Source organism: Pseudopodoces humilis, chromosome 8 (assembly GCF_049639895.1).
Source record: "Pseudopodoces humilis isolate 2021_Gansu_Grassland_sample_001 chromosome 8, ASM4963989v1, whole genome shotgun sequence".
Classification (NCBI taxonomy): domain Eukaryota; kingdom Metazoa; phylum Chordata; class Aves; order Passeriformes; family Paridae; genus Pseudopodoces; species Pseudopodoces humilis.
The window spans coordinates 1,034,909-1,052,678 of NC_142207.1; the positions used below are offsets into that span (position 1 = coordinate 1,034,909).

Below are 17,770 nucleotides of genomic sequence, written 5' to 3' on the forward strand. Positions count from 1 at the left end.
TACAGAAAATACCGGCATTTTTAATGACCCAGTGCATTTACAGAGATTTTTGGGAACTGTGAGGGAAATCCTGGGAAATATTTCCCCACTTATCCGCGCTGGGATCCTGCTGCCCTGGGATTTCAGTCTCCTGAACCCTCTGGGCAGTGAGAATTCCCAAAATCCCAGCCCAGAGGGCCGCAGCTGCATTTGGGGTGTCTCCCAAAGGAATGTCCCCAGCACATCCCGGGAATGTCCCTGTCCCCACATCCCAGCTGGAGCAGCTCCGGAGGACCAGCAGCGCTTTGGGAACAGCCACACCCACAAAAGGACGGAGCCCCCAAATCCCTAAAACCAGAAAGGAGCCTCTGTGATTCCAGTGGGAATGGGAACACCTGGAGGCGGAGCTGGGAGCGGATCCAGGGACAGAGCCGTGCCTGTGGCTGGTGGGATGCAGGGATTCATGGATGTGCTGGGATGGAGGGATGGAGACCCTCCAAGCTCCAGAGGTCTCAGCTCTGGTCCTTCCAGGAGTCCCCTGAGCCCCAGGTCTGGCCCCAGCTCCATTCCCATGGGAGGAGGGACAGCTCCATTCCCATGGGATGGACAGCTCCATTCCCAAGGAAGGAGAGACAGCTCCATTCCCATGGGATGGACAGCTCCATTCCCATGGGAGGAGGGACAGCTCCATTCCCATGGGAGGGACAGCTCCATTCCCAAGGAAGGAGAGACAGCTCCATTCCCATGGGATGGACAGCTCCATTCCCATGGGAGGAGGGACAGCTCCATTCCCATGGGAGGGACAGCTCCATTCCCATGGGAGGAGAGACAGCTCCATTCCCAAGGAAGGAGGGACAGCTCCATTCCCATGGGAGGGACAGCTCCATTCCCAAGGAAGGAGGGACAGCTCCATTCCCATGGGAGGGACAGCTCCATTCCCAAGGAAGTAGGGACAGGTCCCTCCGCGCCGCTCCGAGGTCCCGCGGATATCGCTGCTTCCCCTCAGCATTGCCATGTCTCCTGTGGCCTCACCTCTTGGAATTCTTGGTGAAGTGCAGTCTTAGCCTGATTATCCCAACACCAGATCCCATTTTTTTTCCAGCAAAATCCCAGGAAGCTTTGGTGCTGTCAAATCCCACTGGGCACAAGAGAACACCCCAGATCCTCCAGGATATTCTCCAGGATATTCTCCAGGACATTCTCCAGGAGAGCCCAGCGCATCCCAGCAGCTCGGGCCACACCTCCCAGGGCCACCTGTCCGTGGTGACAGCAACACCTCCACATCCCAACGTCTCCAGGGTCAGCCATGCCTCTGGAATCTCGGGAGCGCGCTGCCGCCGGTATCCGCAGCTCGGATCGCTCGGAGGGACCGGGAACTCGCCGGTGGCTCCGCTGGGACGGGGCTGGGTGCTGCTGGGAGCAGCGGGAAAAGCGGGAACAGCGGGATGTGAGGCGGGAATCAGGCTCCCAGGGTCATGTTGCGCAGCAGCCACTGCTGGGAGCGGCCGCTCCCGCATTCCCGCATGGTGGGAACCAGCCGATCCTCCTCCGATGGCTCCGCCAGGCACTGGTTGCTGTTCAGGTGCCTCAGGGTGAGCTTCTGCAAGGGGGAACAGAGAATTCCCACTGAAACCCAGAATTCCAGTTGGGGAATGCCATGTCCCGGCATTCCAGGCCCGGTTTGGTCAGTGTGTGGAGCACTGGGAATCTCCTGGAGCTCCAGGACATCCCCACCACACGGAGCCACCCTGCTCCTCCCTCTGCTCAACCGACAAATCCCTCTTCAAAGGGAAAATAATTCCAGGGAAATCTGATATTCCCAAGGCACAGCTGCTGGATGGAGGAGCTGGGTCTCCACGTGGACACATGGAATGTTTGGGACCAGAGCAGGAATTGCTGCTGGTGGAAATGTATTTGCTCAGTATTCCATGGAAACGCTCCTCTTCCCAGGGCATTTTTCCTTCTCGGGAAGCGCCTTCTGATCCCACCACATTTCTGAGGGATGGGAGAATTGGAAGGACACAAAACAAACTGGAAGGAATAAAACACCACCTGTTCCACTGGAAGAACAAATTCACAGAGAAATCCCGGGAAGTTAAACAGGGAATTCTGTCAAATAACACCAGAGAGGTTCAGTCCCGGCTGAACCGGGAGCATTCCCACCATCATTCCTTGGGAGTGTGCCAGGGCCTCACCTCCCATCCAGGAATTCCCAATTCCCAATATCCCATCCATCTCTGCCCTCTGGCACTGGGAGCCATTCCCTGGGTCCTGTCCCTCCATCCCTTGTCCCCAGTCCCTCTCCAGCTCTCCTGGAGCCCCTTCAGGCCCTGCAAGGGGCTCTGAGCTCTCCCTGGATCCTTCCCTTCTCCAGGGGAACATTCCCAGCTCTCCCTGGATCCTTCCCTTCTCCAGGGGAACATTCCCAGCTCTCCCTGGATCCTTCCCTTCTCCAGGGGAACATTCCCAGCTCTCCCTGGATCCTTCCCTTCTCCAGGGGAACATTCCCAGCTCTCCCTGGATCCTTCCCTTCTCCAGGGGAACATTCCCAGCTCTCCCTGGATCCTTCCCTTCTCCAGGGAAACATTCCCAGCTCTCCCAGTACCCCTGGGAATGGGGAATTTCAGGGTGGAAATCCCGTCTGCAGATGATCCACTGGAGCAGAGCCCAATTTTATGGCAAGGGAACAAACAGGGAAAACCAGGACGGGCAGGAAAATCCTGGAGCCCTGAGGAGAGGGGAGAAAGGAGGAATTAATCCCAAAATTCATCCCAAACAGCCCAGGCTGATGTCAAACCTTGGGATCTCCCTAGGGATAGAGGGGCTGGAATGATGGGAGGTGCTTGAGGGCTTGGGCTCAAGCAGGAGCATAAATATTGATGTAATATTAAAAAATAATTATATAAAATAAACAATAGGAGAAAAATAAAATAATATTAAATAGTTTAAATTATAATATTATATATGATATTAAAATAATATATTAAATAATTTAGATTATATATAAAATTACTATAAAATATAGATTATATTATATTAATGTAACATAATTATTATATCATATCATATAATATCATATATTATATTATATTATATTATATTTAAATATAAATGATATAGAACAATGAAAAATTAAGACACAAAAATATATTAAATGGTATAATACAGAATAATATAAAATAAGCAATTAAATTATGCTCTCCGGGCTCATAAACACCATTTATATTCATTATTTATAAGATTTTTATATAATTATATTTTTATATATTATTTATGTATATTATTATTTATATTTAGTGGAAAATATAGCATAGTATTTATATATTACATAATAAACATATTGTTGTTTATTTATATTTACTGTAAAATTATAATAATTATAAGTTATTATATTTAATATACAATATAATGAAATTATAGAATAATTATCTGGTGTAAATGTATATCTACTGTATTTAATATATTATTAATATATTATTGTATTAATTATATATATTAATTTATTTGATATTTTTAATATTAATAACAATTATTTATATATATTATTGTAATTTTATTTATAGATAAAAATATAGAAAATAAAGACATATATAGATAGAAATTTTTCAATATAGATCTACAAAAAGGCTTTTTATCCCCAACCAAACTCCTGGGAAATCCCCACACGGAATTTGGTTTTCCTGCCCCCATCTCCCCATCCTGATCCACTGAATATGAAAAATTCCATGATAATTACAGGAAAAAATCTGGAAAAAATTCAACTTCTAGGTAAAAAATCTGGGAAAAATCTGGGAAAACTCTGTGGAAAATCCTAGGAAAAGCTGAACCTTTTTGAGAAAATATTTTGCAACTGGAATTATTTTTATGTCTTGGAATAGGAGGCAAATCTTCAGATCCTGCAGGCTGGAACAATCACAGTGACAGCAAGAGATCAAGGGAGTTGAATTAATAGAAAATTAATTAAAACAAATAACAATTAAGACTAATAATTACTAGTAACTAATAATTACTGAGAACTAAGAAGAACTAACATTAAACACTTGGTCTATCCTATGGCTATAGAATCATCTTCTGTCTTGTTCTATGGAAAAATCTGATATGAAATTAAATTTATTAAATTTTTTATTAAATTCTCTGAAAAAAATTCTATCGAATTCTGAAATTCTATTAATTTTTATGAAAATTCTATCCTAATGCTATTAAAATTCTATAAAAAAAAATCCATTAAAATTCTACCAAAAAATTCTGTTAACATTCTAAGGAAATTCCATGAAAAATTCCAGGAAAGTCTGCAAAAAATGCATGAAAATTTGATGAAAAATATGAAGAAAAATTTGGGGCAAAATTTTCATGAAAATAAAACTTTTCATGTCAAAAACGACATGAAAAAATACGTCAAAAAAGGGAAGAAATGATGAAAAATGTGTGAAAAAGTGAATAAAAAATTCTCATAAAAATTCCATGAAAAATCTATGAATTCCATGAAAAATTAACATTTTTGAAACCGTCAAAAACAAAAACAAAAAAAATCTAAAAAATACAAAAATTTCCAAAATAAAACAAGACAGAATTTTCGCCGAGCTCCTCCAGCAGAGCCGGAAGAATCCCTGGGAATTCCTTACCCCACCACATCCTGGATTTCCTTCCAATCCCAACGTCCCTACAGGAAATAATCGGTGGGGCTGGAATAAACCTTCCTAAAGACTTCCAGGCGGGAATAATTCCTGAGGATCCAGGTCTGCAGGGGGCTCCCATCGCAGGCCTCCACCGTGGGGCCCTGGGAGCCGTCCTCGATCCTGCCCAGCGTCAGGCACGACTGCGTGATGATGTGCAGGAATGTGCGCCTCTGGAAAAGCGGGAACGCTCAGCGGGAACGGCCGAGGGCGGCGGGAAGAGCGGGGAAAACGTGGGAATTGCTACTGGAGAATGGCGACGGGAACGGCGAGTGGGTCGGGATTTTGGAGTTTCGGATTCACCAAGGTGAACGTCCAGAGGGAAATTCATGGAGTGGGATTGAATTCCAGGCAAAAATCTCCTCCCTGCTCTTGAGAGCATTCCCATGATCCAGAGTGGATTGTGGCTCTCAATCCCGTTCTCCCTACCCCTGGATTGCTGCAATTCCCTGCTGGAAAGATCCAGGCAGAGGTGGGGTTCTCCTAGCAGGAATATCCCAAAACTTCCAGGTTGCTCTTGAGAGCATTCCCGTGATCCGCTGCAGAGCGTGGCTCCCAATCCTGCCTCTCCAACCCCCTGGATTGCTGCGATTCCCCATGGGAAGGATCCAGGCAGAGATGGGTTTTATTCCTGCACAAACATCCCAAAATTTCCTCCCCGAGACCATTCCCAAGCTCCACCACGGAGCGAGGCTCCCGATCCTGCCTCTCCAAGCCCTTGGATGGACGGCTGAGATTCCTGCCTGGAAAGATTTGGGCACAGACGGAGTTTTTCCTGCACAAACCACCCTGAATCCCATTTGGGAATTACTCCATTAAAACCAGAATTCATTAAACATTTATGTGGGTTTTTTTTTTTTTTTTCCCCCAACCACAATTCCAGCTTTTCCTTCCCAGTGCCCATTCCAGGTGGGATGAGATGAAGGGGAGCTTCCACTTCCCTGGATTCTCCCCACTGGCATCATCCCATCACCGAGCGGCTGGAATGCTCTTCCCACATCCCAGCTCCTCTCCCGCTCCTTTCCCGTGATTTTGGCTTGGGAATGGAAAAAGTGACGTGAGGATAAAGGAGCCACTAAAAATACCAGGGCCAGGTGTCCCTAAAATGTCACTTGGAGGCAGCAGCAGGGCTGGATCGCTCCGGATCCATGCTCCCTGCTCCTCCTGCCCGGGAATCTTTCCAGGGAAAGCAGAGGTCCATAAGAAAAGGACCTGGAATTCTCTCTCTGGTTTCACAGGATATGAAATATCCCAAGGCAGTGGATTCCTCACATGGGGATCAACATGAATGTGGGAATCTGAGCAGGCTTTTCCTGGATTCATGGAATGGTTTGGGATGGAAAGGCCTTAAATCTCATCCCAATCCAGCCCTGCCATGGCAGGGGCACCTCCCCTCCAAATCCCAAATCCAGCCTGGCCTTGGGCACTTCCAGGGATCCAGGGACAGCCACAGCTGCTCTGGGAATTCCCAATTCCCAATATCCCACCCATCCCTGCCCCTGGCACTGGGAGCCATTCCCTGGCTCCTGTCCCTCCATCCCTTGTCCCCAGTCCCTCTCCAGCTCTCCTGGAGCCCCTTCAGGCCCTGCAAGGGGCTCTGAGCTCTCCCTGGATCCTTCCCTTCTCCAGGGGAACATTCCCAGCTCTCCCTGGATCCTTCCCTTCTCCAGGGGAACATTCCCAGCTCTCCCTGGATCCTTCCCTTCTCCAGGGGAACATTCCCAGCTCTCCCTGGATCCTTCCCTTCTCCAGGGGAACATTCCCAGCTCTCCCTGGATCCTTCCCTTCTCCAGGGGAACATTCCCAGCTCTCCCAGGCTGGCTCAGGGAGCAGGAAGCTCTGGAATGTTGGAGCAGCAGCTATGGAGAAGCACTGAGCGAGGGCGCAGCTACAGGAGCTATTCCAGGAATCGGGATTTGGCACAGGGATTGCTCCAGACTTACCTCAAAGCTATATTCCCATTTCCCAAAATACTGAGGGAAGGGGAGACAGAAGGAAAGCGGAGTCAGAGATCCAAGGAACAGTTTTTGTGCAGCTCCTCAGCTCTCCCCGGATGGAAATTCCGCAGCTTTGCACGGACACCGCGATTGGGGACAAATAGTGGCAATTACCCAGAAAAAAATCACGGAATTCCGAGCAGGAGGGGATCTATAGGGATCATCAATCCAACCCCTGGCCCTGCAAGGAGATCCCAACAATCCCATCCTGTCCCTGAGAGCGTTGTCCAAACACTCTGGAATTATTTACATTGGAATATTATATAATTTTATATATATTATATTGGAATATTATGTAATATTCCAAGCTCTGGCAGCCTTGGAATAAACCCTGAGGGATCCATCTGGAATAAATCCTGAGGAATTTGATAGGAATAAACCCTGGGGGATTTTTCTGGAATAAACCCTGCCATCACCATCCATCCACAGGGAATTAAACTCCTTCCTATCAGCTGTGACACATTTCCAGCTCTGTATTTTCCCTGGATTCCTTTGTTTGTGTCCCAAGATTTCATCCCTCCCCATATCCAGGGGTTTTCCCTGGATGTCACAATGGGAATCACCAGGCATGGGAGCCTGGAATTTATTCAATATTTAAACAAATTAAATTAGAAAAGTATAAAAATTAACAATAGCGGGAAATTGTAGAAAATTCCATGGAAATCCCTCAGAGAAATCCCTTTTTTGGGATTATTTCATATCCAGCTGTGGCTTTGCTGTCCCTTGCCAAGCCAGAATTCCTAAAAATTCCTAAAAAACACCCAAAATCCTTCCATGCAATTCCTGAATAAGTAAGGAAAGGAAAAATCAGTGTAATTCCACTGGAAAATCAAATTAATGAATACAAGGGACTTAGGAAATGTCCTGTAACTGCTTCTCTGGGAAAAAAAATAAATGGAATATCACAACTTGTTTTCTTGGGAAAAGATCCTGGATATTAGGAATGTTTGGAGGTTAATAATAGATACATAATTAATGGGAATAATGAAATGAAAGGGAAAACGGGCAGCTGAAATCAGAATATTCCAAGGAAAATTGGTGATGAAAAGATTTGCTCAATAAATCCAGGGATAGGGAATGCAATGGGATGTTTTCCAGGAGAACAAGCAGCCAATCCTTGGAGATGCCATAAAAACATGGAGCATTCCTGTTTTAGGAGCTCCATCTCATGGCCGAGCTGCGTTTTACACAATTCCCGGGAAATTCTGCTCAATTTCAGGGAAAATCCAGCACATTCCCTATATTCTTCCAATATTTTATCGGAAGAATTCCAGCCTTCCAGGCAGGAAGGGCGGAGGTGTCCAAGGAATTCCTGGATGTAGCTGGGGACAAGGTGGGGATGGGGCACGGCTGATGATGACCTGGGAGGGCTTTTCCAGCCTCAGGGGGGACAGCAGCAGGAATTTCCCCATGGAAAGGGCGCTCAGGCCTTGGAAGTGCCCAGGGAGGTTTGCAGTGCCCATCCCTGGAGGTGTCCAGGGAATTCCTGGAGGTGGCACTCAGGGCTGGGGACACGGTGGGGTCGGGCACAGCTGGGACTCCGTGACCTTGGAATGCTTTTCCAGCCCCAGGGATGGTGGGATTGTTCCCAAATCACCCCGGGATCGGGATACCTCGGCGTCGTACTCCCAGAGCTGGTTGCCCCTCAGGTGGTGGCACTTGAGCATCAGCACGGGGCCGTTGAGGCGCGACACGTCCAGGCACAGGTCATCCGTACGGATCTCCTTGTCCGCCGTGTAGGAAAACACCTGGAACACACAGCGGGAATGGGAAAGGCCTGGGAGCTCCGGCCCCAGCTCAGGGAGGGACCCCTCAGGAGCTGGAGCCTTTCATCGGAGAAATCCACCAGAATTCACGGGAACGGAAAGGTTTTCCGTTGGAGGAATCCATTGGAATTAAATAAGGGAAAGGTTTCCCATTGGAGGAATCCACTTGAATTAAAGATTAATTAGAATCCATCAAAATTAATCCATCAGAATTAATCCATTAGAATTAAAGATTGGGGAAATCCATTGGAATTCAGGGGAAGGGAAAGGTTTTCCATTGGAGGAATCCATTGGAATTAAATAATAATCAGAAACCATTAGAATTAATCCATTAGAAATAAAGATTGGGGAAATCCATTGGAATTCAGGGGAAGGGAAAGGTTTCCCATTGGAGGAATCCACTGGAATTCAGGGGAAGGGAAAGGTTTTCCATTGGAGGAATCCATTGGAATTTAGGGGAAGGGAAAGGTTTTCCATTGGAGAAATCCATTGGAATTCAGGGGGAGGGAAAGGTTTTCCATTGGAGAAATCCATGGAAATGAGGCCAAGCTCCAGTGAGGATGGAGGAAGTGACAGGAGGAGATGGCAGGAGTTGGGATGGAGCTCCAGGATAAATCAGGGATGGGAACACCCCAGCCTTTCCCAGCAGGAATGTGGCCAGGAGCAGGTGTCCGGAATACCAGAGCTTCCAGGGAATTGTGACCATGCCACCCATGGAAAATTCCACACATAAATAACAAAAAACTTAGAATTAATTAAATTAGAAATAATTTAAAATACCCTTAAAAATCCCTTCATTATAATTTACATCCCAAACCCCATCTGGAGCAGCCATGCTAATTTGAATATCCGCTGGAATATGCAAATTTTATTCTAATTAACCCAGAGTCGCCGGTCACAAGACCAAGAATTCCAATCCACTTTTCCCCTCCCTTTCCAGCCCCTCCAAACGAAACACCCCAGCCCCCTCCTCACTGGAATTCCATGGAAGAACTCAACTTCCATGAATATCCTGGATATTTCTTTTCCCCCCACACATCCAGAACCGATGGATCCAGCCACGTTTATGGAGATTCCTGCCCAGTTCATTTTAACGAAAATAAATTCAAATTCCTGACCAAATTTCCCGATGTTCGTGTCTGGAATGTTAAATTTATTCTGAAATGACAGCAGGGCCCTGTTCAATATATTCCCTGGGATACTTCCCATGGATTTGCATCAATATTCCCCCAAAATCCGGAGCTGAAATTGAAGAAAATGGCTGAGTCCTCTTAAAATCCTTCAGCCCCAAACCGAAAACATTTTGGAATTTTCCTTGTTTATTTTGATATTACTTTCACACAAAATCTAGAACGGACTTGAAATAGACATTCAAAATATTCCAAAGGAATTCTTGGCTAAAGAAGCCGATTTTTCCCACTTTTTCTTTACCTGGTTCCCTCCCATGCCGTGGCAGTTGAAAAATCCTACTTTTTCGTTCTCCTTGCGGCCCATGTTGTCCAAGCACTGGTTGGTTTCAACATTCCTGATCTGGAGAAAGGAAAAGAGGTGAAACATTCCTTAAAATATTTCCTGGGCCTGCCAGATTTGTGCAGGAAATTGCAATTTGGAAACAGATCGTGTTCCCAAGAAGTCACGGAACGGTTTGGGTTGGAAGTGGCTCCAAAGCTCATCCAAGGCCACCTCTCACTGTTCCATGCCAAGCCGTGAGGGAATTCAGGATGATTATCCCAAATCTGTCAAAATCTCCGTTCTTTTTCTTCCTGTTCATCCCAGAAAACAACAAAACATCCACCTGGGAAATGCCCTTTGGGGCCTGGTGCTGCTCACCTTTGACTGGCACCGTTTTTCCTTGGATTTGAGCCCAGGAGGAGCCATCCAGGGCGGGACATGGATCATTTATGGCCTAATGATGCTGCTCCAGCTTGGCTGGATCAAATCCTGCCCCAACCTCTTCTGAAAGGCAGGAAAATCTCAAAAAAAACCTGCACTTCCAGTGCCTTCAAAATTCCAAATTTTTCTGCTGCTCCCTGGGTTCGAGGGCTGCAATTCCCAGTTCCTGCTGCCCTGGAACAGCCAAGCCGGGCTCCAATTCCCAGCTCCTGCCTGAGCTGCTGTTTCCATGGAAACCGAGGCCACACTGCACAAATCAGGTGTTTGAATCGCTATTTTCTGCCTTTCTCATCCCATTTTCCAGCCTGCCAACAGGGCACAATCCCACTTCATTTGACATTCCCTAGACAAGTCCTTTCCTCGCTGGAAACCCCCGTTTCCCTTTATTTTGGCAGGATTAAACCTGGAATCCTCCAGTGCCTTTTATTCCTGCCTACAATGACAAATTTCAATGGGAAATCACTTCCCTGGATGTCAAAAAAAAAAAAAAGAAAAAAGCCATTTGTTCCGTGGAGTGCTATTCCAGGATTGTTATTCCATCATCAAATCCTTTGATTGTTATTCCATCATCATCAAATCAACCCATTCCAGAGCTTTGAAAAGGCAGCATAGGAACAACTCAATGTAACATTTTTTAATTGTGAATTTGTTGAATTGGAAAGAAATTCCAGCTCCTGGTGGTCCCAGAACCTTGGGATAACCAGGAATATCCGTGATCCTCAGCTCCAGCCTGGAAAACACTCAGTGAGCAAACGTTCCTTTAAAAAATAATCCCCCAAAAAGCCATTTTTAGTCTCTTTCTGAACGATAAATGATGATGGAAGGTTCCCCTCACGGGCTGCATATCCATTGTGTCAAAATATTAATCCCAAACTCCACTTTTCCAATCTCCTGCTCCATTTGGGAAATAAATGTGCCGGGTGAACATTGGGAATAGACACTGGATTTAAAGGGAGATTTGTAAGGAGAGGGAATATGTTTGGAACAGCGACTTCTCCTCAAAAAGGACTTTAAAAAAAGGAAATAAAGAGAAATAAGAAATCAAGAGGAATAAAAGACAAGCAGGGAATTCCAGCACCGGAGTCTTGGCTCCGAAGCCACCTCATCCCTTTGGGAATGGATCCATTGGCTCTGGACACTTCCTGCTTTCCTTCACCTACTGCTTTGTTGTTCTTACTCCTTTCCTTGCTGGTTTTTTGTACCCACTGGTTTTCCTTAGTCACTGCTTCCAGTTCTTACTGGTTTCCGGCATTTACTGGTTCCCTTCATTTACTGGTTCCAGTTCTTACTGGTTCCCCTCATTTACTGGTTCCAGTTCTTACTGGTTTCCTGTATTTACTGGTTCCAGTTCTTACTGGTTTCCTGCATTTACTGGTTCTCTTCATTTACTGGTTCCAGTTCTTACTGGTTCCCCTCATTTACTGGTTCCAGTTCTTACTGGTTTCCTGCATTTACTGGTTCCAGTTCTTACTGGTTTGCTGCATTTACTGGTTCCAGTTCTTACTGGTTTGCTGCATTTACTGGTTCCAGTTCTTACTGGTTTCCTGCATTTACTGGTTCCCTTCATTTACTGGTTTCCTCTGCCACTGGTTTTTCCTTTATTTACTGGTTTCCAGTACTACTGGTTTGCTGTAGTTACTGGTTTCTTGTGTTTGCTGGTTTTCTTTACTTGCTGCTTTCTTTACTCACTGGTTCCCTGGATTTACCGGTTCCCTGGATTTACTGGCTCCTTTACTCACTGGTTTTCTGTAGTTACTGGTTTCCCGTATGATTGGTTCCCTGGATTTACTGGTTCCCTGGATTTACTGGCTTCTTTACTTACTGGTTTCCTGTAAGACTCCTTTCCTTTGCTTACTGGTTTCCAGTTCTTACTGGTTTCCCATACTACTGATTCCCTTCATTTACTGGTTTCCTGCATTGCTGATTCCCGTTACTCACTGGTTTCCTGTACTACTGGTTGTTCCTTTACTCACTGGTTTCCTGTACTACTGGTTGTTCCTTTACTCACTGGTTTCCTGCATTGCTGATTTACCTTACTTTTCCTTTACTCACTGCTTTCCTGTAGTTACTGGTTTCCATATGATTGGTTCCCTGGATTTACTGGTTCCTTTATTTACTTGGTTTCCTGTAAGATTCCTTTCCTTTGCTTACTGGTTTCCAGTTCTTACTGGTTCCCTGGATTTACTGGTTCCCTGGATTTCTTGGTTTTCCTGCTTTCCTAGACTCCCTGCTTTGTTGTAGTCACTGGTTTCCTGGATTTCCTGCTTCCCTTTCCTTACTGGTTTCCAGTTCTTGCTTCACTTACTGGTTTGTTGTGCTCCAGGTTTCCTGCACTTATTGATTTCCTTTCATTCCTGGTTTCCTTTCATTCCTGGTTTCCTGCAATTCCTTACTTCTTTTATTCCTGGTTTCCTTTCATTCCTGGTTTCCTGCAATTCCTTACTCCTTTTACTTCCTGGTGTCCTGTCATTCCTGGTTTCCTTTCATTCCTGGTTTCCTGCAATTCCTTACTTCTTTTATTCCTGTTTTCCTTTCATTCCTGGTTTCCTGCAATTCCTTACTCCTTTTACTTCCTGGTGTCCTGTCATTCCTGGTTTCCTTTCATTCCTGGTTTCCTGCAATTCCTTACTCCTTTTATTCCTGTTTTCCTTTCATTCCTGGTTTCCTGCACCCCTGGATTGCCGCGTTTCCCGTTTTCCCGCGATTCCCGGCCCGTACCTCTCCCAGGGAGTAGTAGCGCCGCGGGATCTGCGAGTCGGGGTAGATGTTCTCCAGGTACCAGGAGAAGGGCTTGCACCCCAGGCTCTCCCGCAGAGCTTTCCTGACGGAAACGTCTCCGTAATCCACCTTCACCACCCCTGGAACGGCGAGACAAGAGCCCATCAAACATCTGGGAAAATCCCGGAGCCGCCTCCAGATCCCGATTCCAATCCGTGTGCTGGGATTGGGAGCAGCGGGATGGGAGGGATGAGCGGCTGCCCCTCCGTGGAGGTGTGCAAGGGGTAATTCCTTATCCATTCATTAATTAATGGAGCCAAGAGAAATGCTTGGAAAATGATCCCTTTTCTTTCCTTTGTCAGTCTGGAAAGGCAGAATTCCTTGATTTCTTTGTATTCCAAAATAATAAAGGAATCTGTTCATATTTTTACCGACCACTTTTCCCTGCACTCTCCTGACAGGAATAACTCGGAAAAGGTGGGGAGGTCCTGGAAAAGATTCCCAGAGAAGCTGTGGCTGCCCCTGGATCCCTGGAAGTGCCCAAGGCCAGCACCTGAGCTGGATTTCCTTGGAGCATCCCATGACTCTTCCCAGTCTTTGTGTCCCTCAAGGTCCCAAAGGAGCAGACTCGGAGCCAGACCTGGCTGGGCATCAGCAGGATCAGGACTCAGGTTTTCATGGAATCACTGAGGCTGGAAAAGCATTCCAAGGTCATGGAGTCCCAGCTGTGCCCGGTCCCACCGTGTCCCCAGCCCTGAGTGCCACCTCCAGGAATTCCCTGGACACCTCCAGGGATGGGCACTGCAAACCTCCCTGGGCACTTCCAAGGCCTGAGCGCCCTTTCCATGGGGAAATTCCTGCTGCTGTCCACACACACAGAGACTCCAGCTCCAAACCAGCTCTGGATGGATGGATGGATGGATGGATGGATGGATGGATGGATGGATGGATGGATGGATGGATGGATGATGGATAATGGATGGATGGATGGATGATGGATCGATGGATGATGGATGATGGATGGATGGATGGATGGATGGATGATGGATGGATGATGGATGGATGGATGATGGATGGATGGATGGATGATGGATGATGGATGGATGGATGGATGGATGATGGATGGATGGATGGATGGATGATGGATGATGGATGGATGGATGATGGATGGATGGATGGATGATGGATGGATGATGGATGGATGGATGGATGATGGATGGATGGATGATGGATGGATGGATGATGGATGATGGATGATGGATGATGGATGGATGGATGGATGGATGATGGATGGATGGATGGATGGAATCCATGGATGGATGGATGGATGATGGATGGATGGATGATGGATGGATGGATGATGGATGGATGGATGATGGATGGATGGATGATGGATGGATGGATGATGGATGGATGGATGGATGGAGAACTGCTGGAGACCAGTGGCTGTGGAGGGAATATTTTGGGCACAGTTTGTGCTCCAGGAGAGGATCCCAATCCCACTTTTTGCCCTCCCATGCAGGCAGGGAAGAAACTGTTTTGCAGGCAGAAAATTGTGAGGATTTGCTATGATTTAGGAGGAAAATCCCTCCCAGTTTCCTCTCCCGGCATCATCTGAACCTCACCTGGCCCAAACTGGGACAGGTCCACATGGGGCAGCTCCTGGATTCCGGATTCATCCATTCCCTTTCTTTCCTAACAAAGGGACTTCCTCTAATCCCATTTGAAGCATCTCCAGGATTTCTGGGATTTCTAAAGGCCTCCCAGGCTCTTCCCAAGGAAAACTCTGACTCCTTCTTACAGGCTTAGACTAAACCCAAAAGGGGACTTTTCCCCACTGCTTTGGGAATTTTTCCCTGATTTTTTCTTGGATTTATTAAAAACTGCCTCCTGACTCATCCCAGCACAAAGGAAGATTTTCTTTTTATCCAAACAAAAACAGAAGAAATTTGCTTGGATGAAAAATCTGCTCAACATCCCAAAAATTACAGCAGGGCTCTCCTCCAGCAGAATTCGATTTTCCCAGAAACCGGATCGCTCCAGACTTTTAATTTGGGATTTAATTACGAGGTGTGCCCTTTATCGCGCTGAGAATTCTATTTCTCCCTGGGAGCAGTGCCCGGCTCCTCTCTCCTGGGATCTCAGCTCAGGAATGGGATGACACTTCCATAGTCCATGGGCACTCCCTGCCACACGTGGGGAAGAGAATTCCAGGTGTTGTGTTCCAGGGGGTTCTCCATGCTGAGACCTCTGCTGTCCTTCCCACTGATCCCTTGGGGATTCCAGGGATAACCTGGGCCCCTCCTGACAATGGAGACCCTGAGGGGCTGGAGCTTGGCCAAGGAAGGGAACAGAGCTGGGAAGGGGCTGGAGAATTCCTGAGGGAGCTGGGAAGGGGCTGGAGAATCCCTGAGGGAGCTGGGAAGGGGCTGGAGAATCCCTGAGGGAGCTGGGAAGGGGCTGGAGAATTGCTGAGGGAGCTGGGAAGGGGCTGGAGAATTGCTGAGGGAGCTGGGAAGGGGCTGGAGAATTCCTGAGGGAGCTGGGAAGGGGCTCAGGCTGGAGCAAAGGAGGATCCCGAGGGATCTTTTCCCTCTCTGGAATTCCCTGGCAGGAGGGGACAGCCGGGGGGGTCGGGCTCTGCTGGCAGGGAACAGGGACAGGAGGAGAGGGAACGGCCTCAGGCTGGGCCAGGGCAGCTCAGGGGGGATTTGGGGACAATTCCTTCAGGAAAGGGTGGAGTCCCCATTCCTGGAAGGATTTCAATCCCTGTGGATGTGGCACTGGGGACAGGACAGTGCTGGGAACCGTTGCACTCCATGATCTCAGAGAACTTTCCCAAGCCACCCCGTTTCCAGCTCCTGTTTACCGGGAAGCCGATCCCGTACCGGGGGAGATGATGTAGAAGAAATCCTTGAACTCGTCCATCCACACCTCGGCCAGGCGCCGGTTGTTCTTGTTGATGACGTGGCCGGTGCCCCCCGGGAAGGAGTAGGGGGTGGCCTTGCGGAACACGTGGCCCACGTGGGAGCAGGTGACGATCTCCAGGGAGCCGCCGCACTGCCACACCTGCAGCGGGAACGGGAACCAGCGGGAAGCGTTATCCTCAGCATCCCAATTAGCTAGAGCAGTTATTAGGATAACCCCAAAGAATTCCATGGAATAATCCCAAAGAATTCCATGGAATAACCCCAAAGAATTCCATGGAATAACCCCAAACACTTCCATGGAATAGCCTCAGATAACTCCATGGAATAACCCCAAGTGCCTCTATGGAACAGCCCAAAAAAGCTCCACAAAATAGCCCCAAATAATTCCATGGAATAGCCCCAAAGAATTCCACGGAATAACTCCAAACAATTCTATGGAATAGCCCCAAATAACTCCATGGAATAACCCCAAACAGTTCCATGGAATAACCCCAAACACTTCCATGGAATAGCCCCAAATAACTCCATGGAATAACCCCAAAGAATTCCATGGAATAATCCCAATTTTAGTTCAGTTTTTTTTTAATTTCAATTATCTATCTCAATTATTTCAATTATTTGAGTTTGGGGACTTTTTTATTTCTATTATTTGTCTCAAATATTTGTCTCAATTATCTTAATTATTTTAATTATTTTAGTTCAGTTTATCTCAAATATCTATCTCAATTATTTTAATTCAGTTTTTTTTTATTTCAATTATCTATCTCAAATATTTGTCTCAAGTATTTATCTCAAATATTAATCTCAAATATTTATGTCAAATATTTGTCTCAACTATTTGCCTCAATTATCTTAATTATTTTAATTAGTTCCATTTTTTCAAATATCTATTTCAATTATTTTAATTCTTTTAGTTCAGTTCTTTTAATTATTTATCCCAATTATTTATTTCAGTTATTTATTACAATTATTTATTTCAATTATTTCAGTTCAGTTTCTTTTATTTCAATTATTTCAGTTCTTTATTTCAATTATTTATTTACTTAATTAATTCAATTATTTCAGTTATTTATATCAATTATTTATTTCAATTCTTTATTTCAATTCTCTCAGTTCCCTTTTTTTTGTTTCATTACCTCAAATATTGATTTCAATTATTTCTTTCAATCTTTAAATTTCAATTATTCCTTTCAGATTTAATTTAATTATTAGTATATATTATAATTATTATTATTTATTTCCAATTTAATAATTTATATTTTTTATTTCAATTCCTTGATTCCAATTCTTTTCCTTCCAGGCCCTTCCTGGTGTTAAATCCCTGAGTTTTTGGGGAATTTTTCACGGGAGCTCCAGCGGAATCCTGGAATTAGAGCTCCTGCGTTCCCATGGCAACCGTGGCAGATCGCGTTAATCAGGGCTCCCTCTGCTCCCAGAATTCCATGGGAATGAGGAGGGATGGCTCCTGTGGGATCCACAGCCAACTGCTCAGGGGAACTTCGGGATGAGGGGTGCCGAGGAATTCCAGAGGGAAAAAATCCCAGATACGCACCAGGGATGGGCTCATGGAGCAACCTGGGAGCATGGAATAACCCCAAAGAATTCCATGGAATAACCCCAAAGAATTCCATGGAATAACCCCAAAGAATTCCATGGAATAACCCCAAAGAATTCCATGGAATAACCCCAAAGAATTCCATGGAATAACCCCAAAGAATTCCATGGAATAACCCCGAAGAATTCCATGGAATAACCCTGAAGAATTCCATGGAATAATCCCAAACACTTCCATGGAATAACCCCAAATATACATC

General features: G+C 46.0%; 1 protein-coding gene across 4 annotated transcripts in view; it reads right to left on the reverse strand.

Moving 5' to 3' along the window:
• Positions 1–17,770, reverse strand: part of GALNT13 (polypeptide N-acetylgalactosaminyltransferase 13) — a 43,135-nt gene continuing 25,365 nt past the window's right edge. For 2 of the 4 annotated variants that reach the window (XM_088059119.1, XM_088059118.1), the window contains 7 exons: positions 15,915–16,095; positions 13,027–13,166; positions 9,847–9,945; positions 8,263–8,397; positions 6,596–6,625; positions 4,602–4,825; positions 1,483–1,579 (listed from right to left, as the gene is read on the reverse strand). In XM_088059119.1, the coding sequence (XP_087915245.1) occupies positions 4,640–4,825; positions 6,596–6,625; positions 8,263–8,397; positions 9,847–9,945; positions 13,027–13,166; positions 15,915–16,095 (771 nt within the window). In that variant the 3' untranslated portion in view covers positions 1,483–1,579; positions 4,602–4,639. Of the gene's footprint in view, positions 1,580–4,601; positions 4,826–6,595; positions 6,626–8,262; positions 8,398–9,846; positions 9,946–13,026; positions 13,167–15,914; positions 16,096–17,770 lie in introns of all 4 variants that reach the window. The other 2 variants (XM_088059121.1, XM_088059120.1) reach the window with 2 other exon arrangements.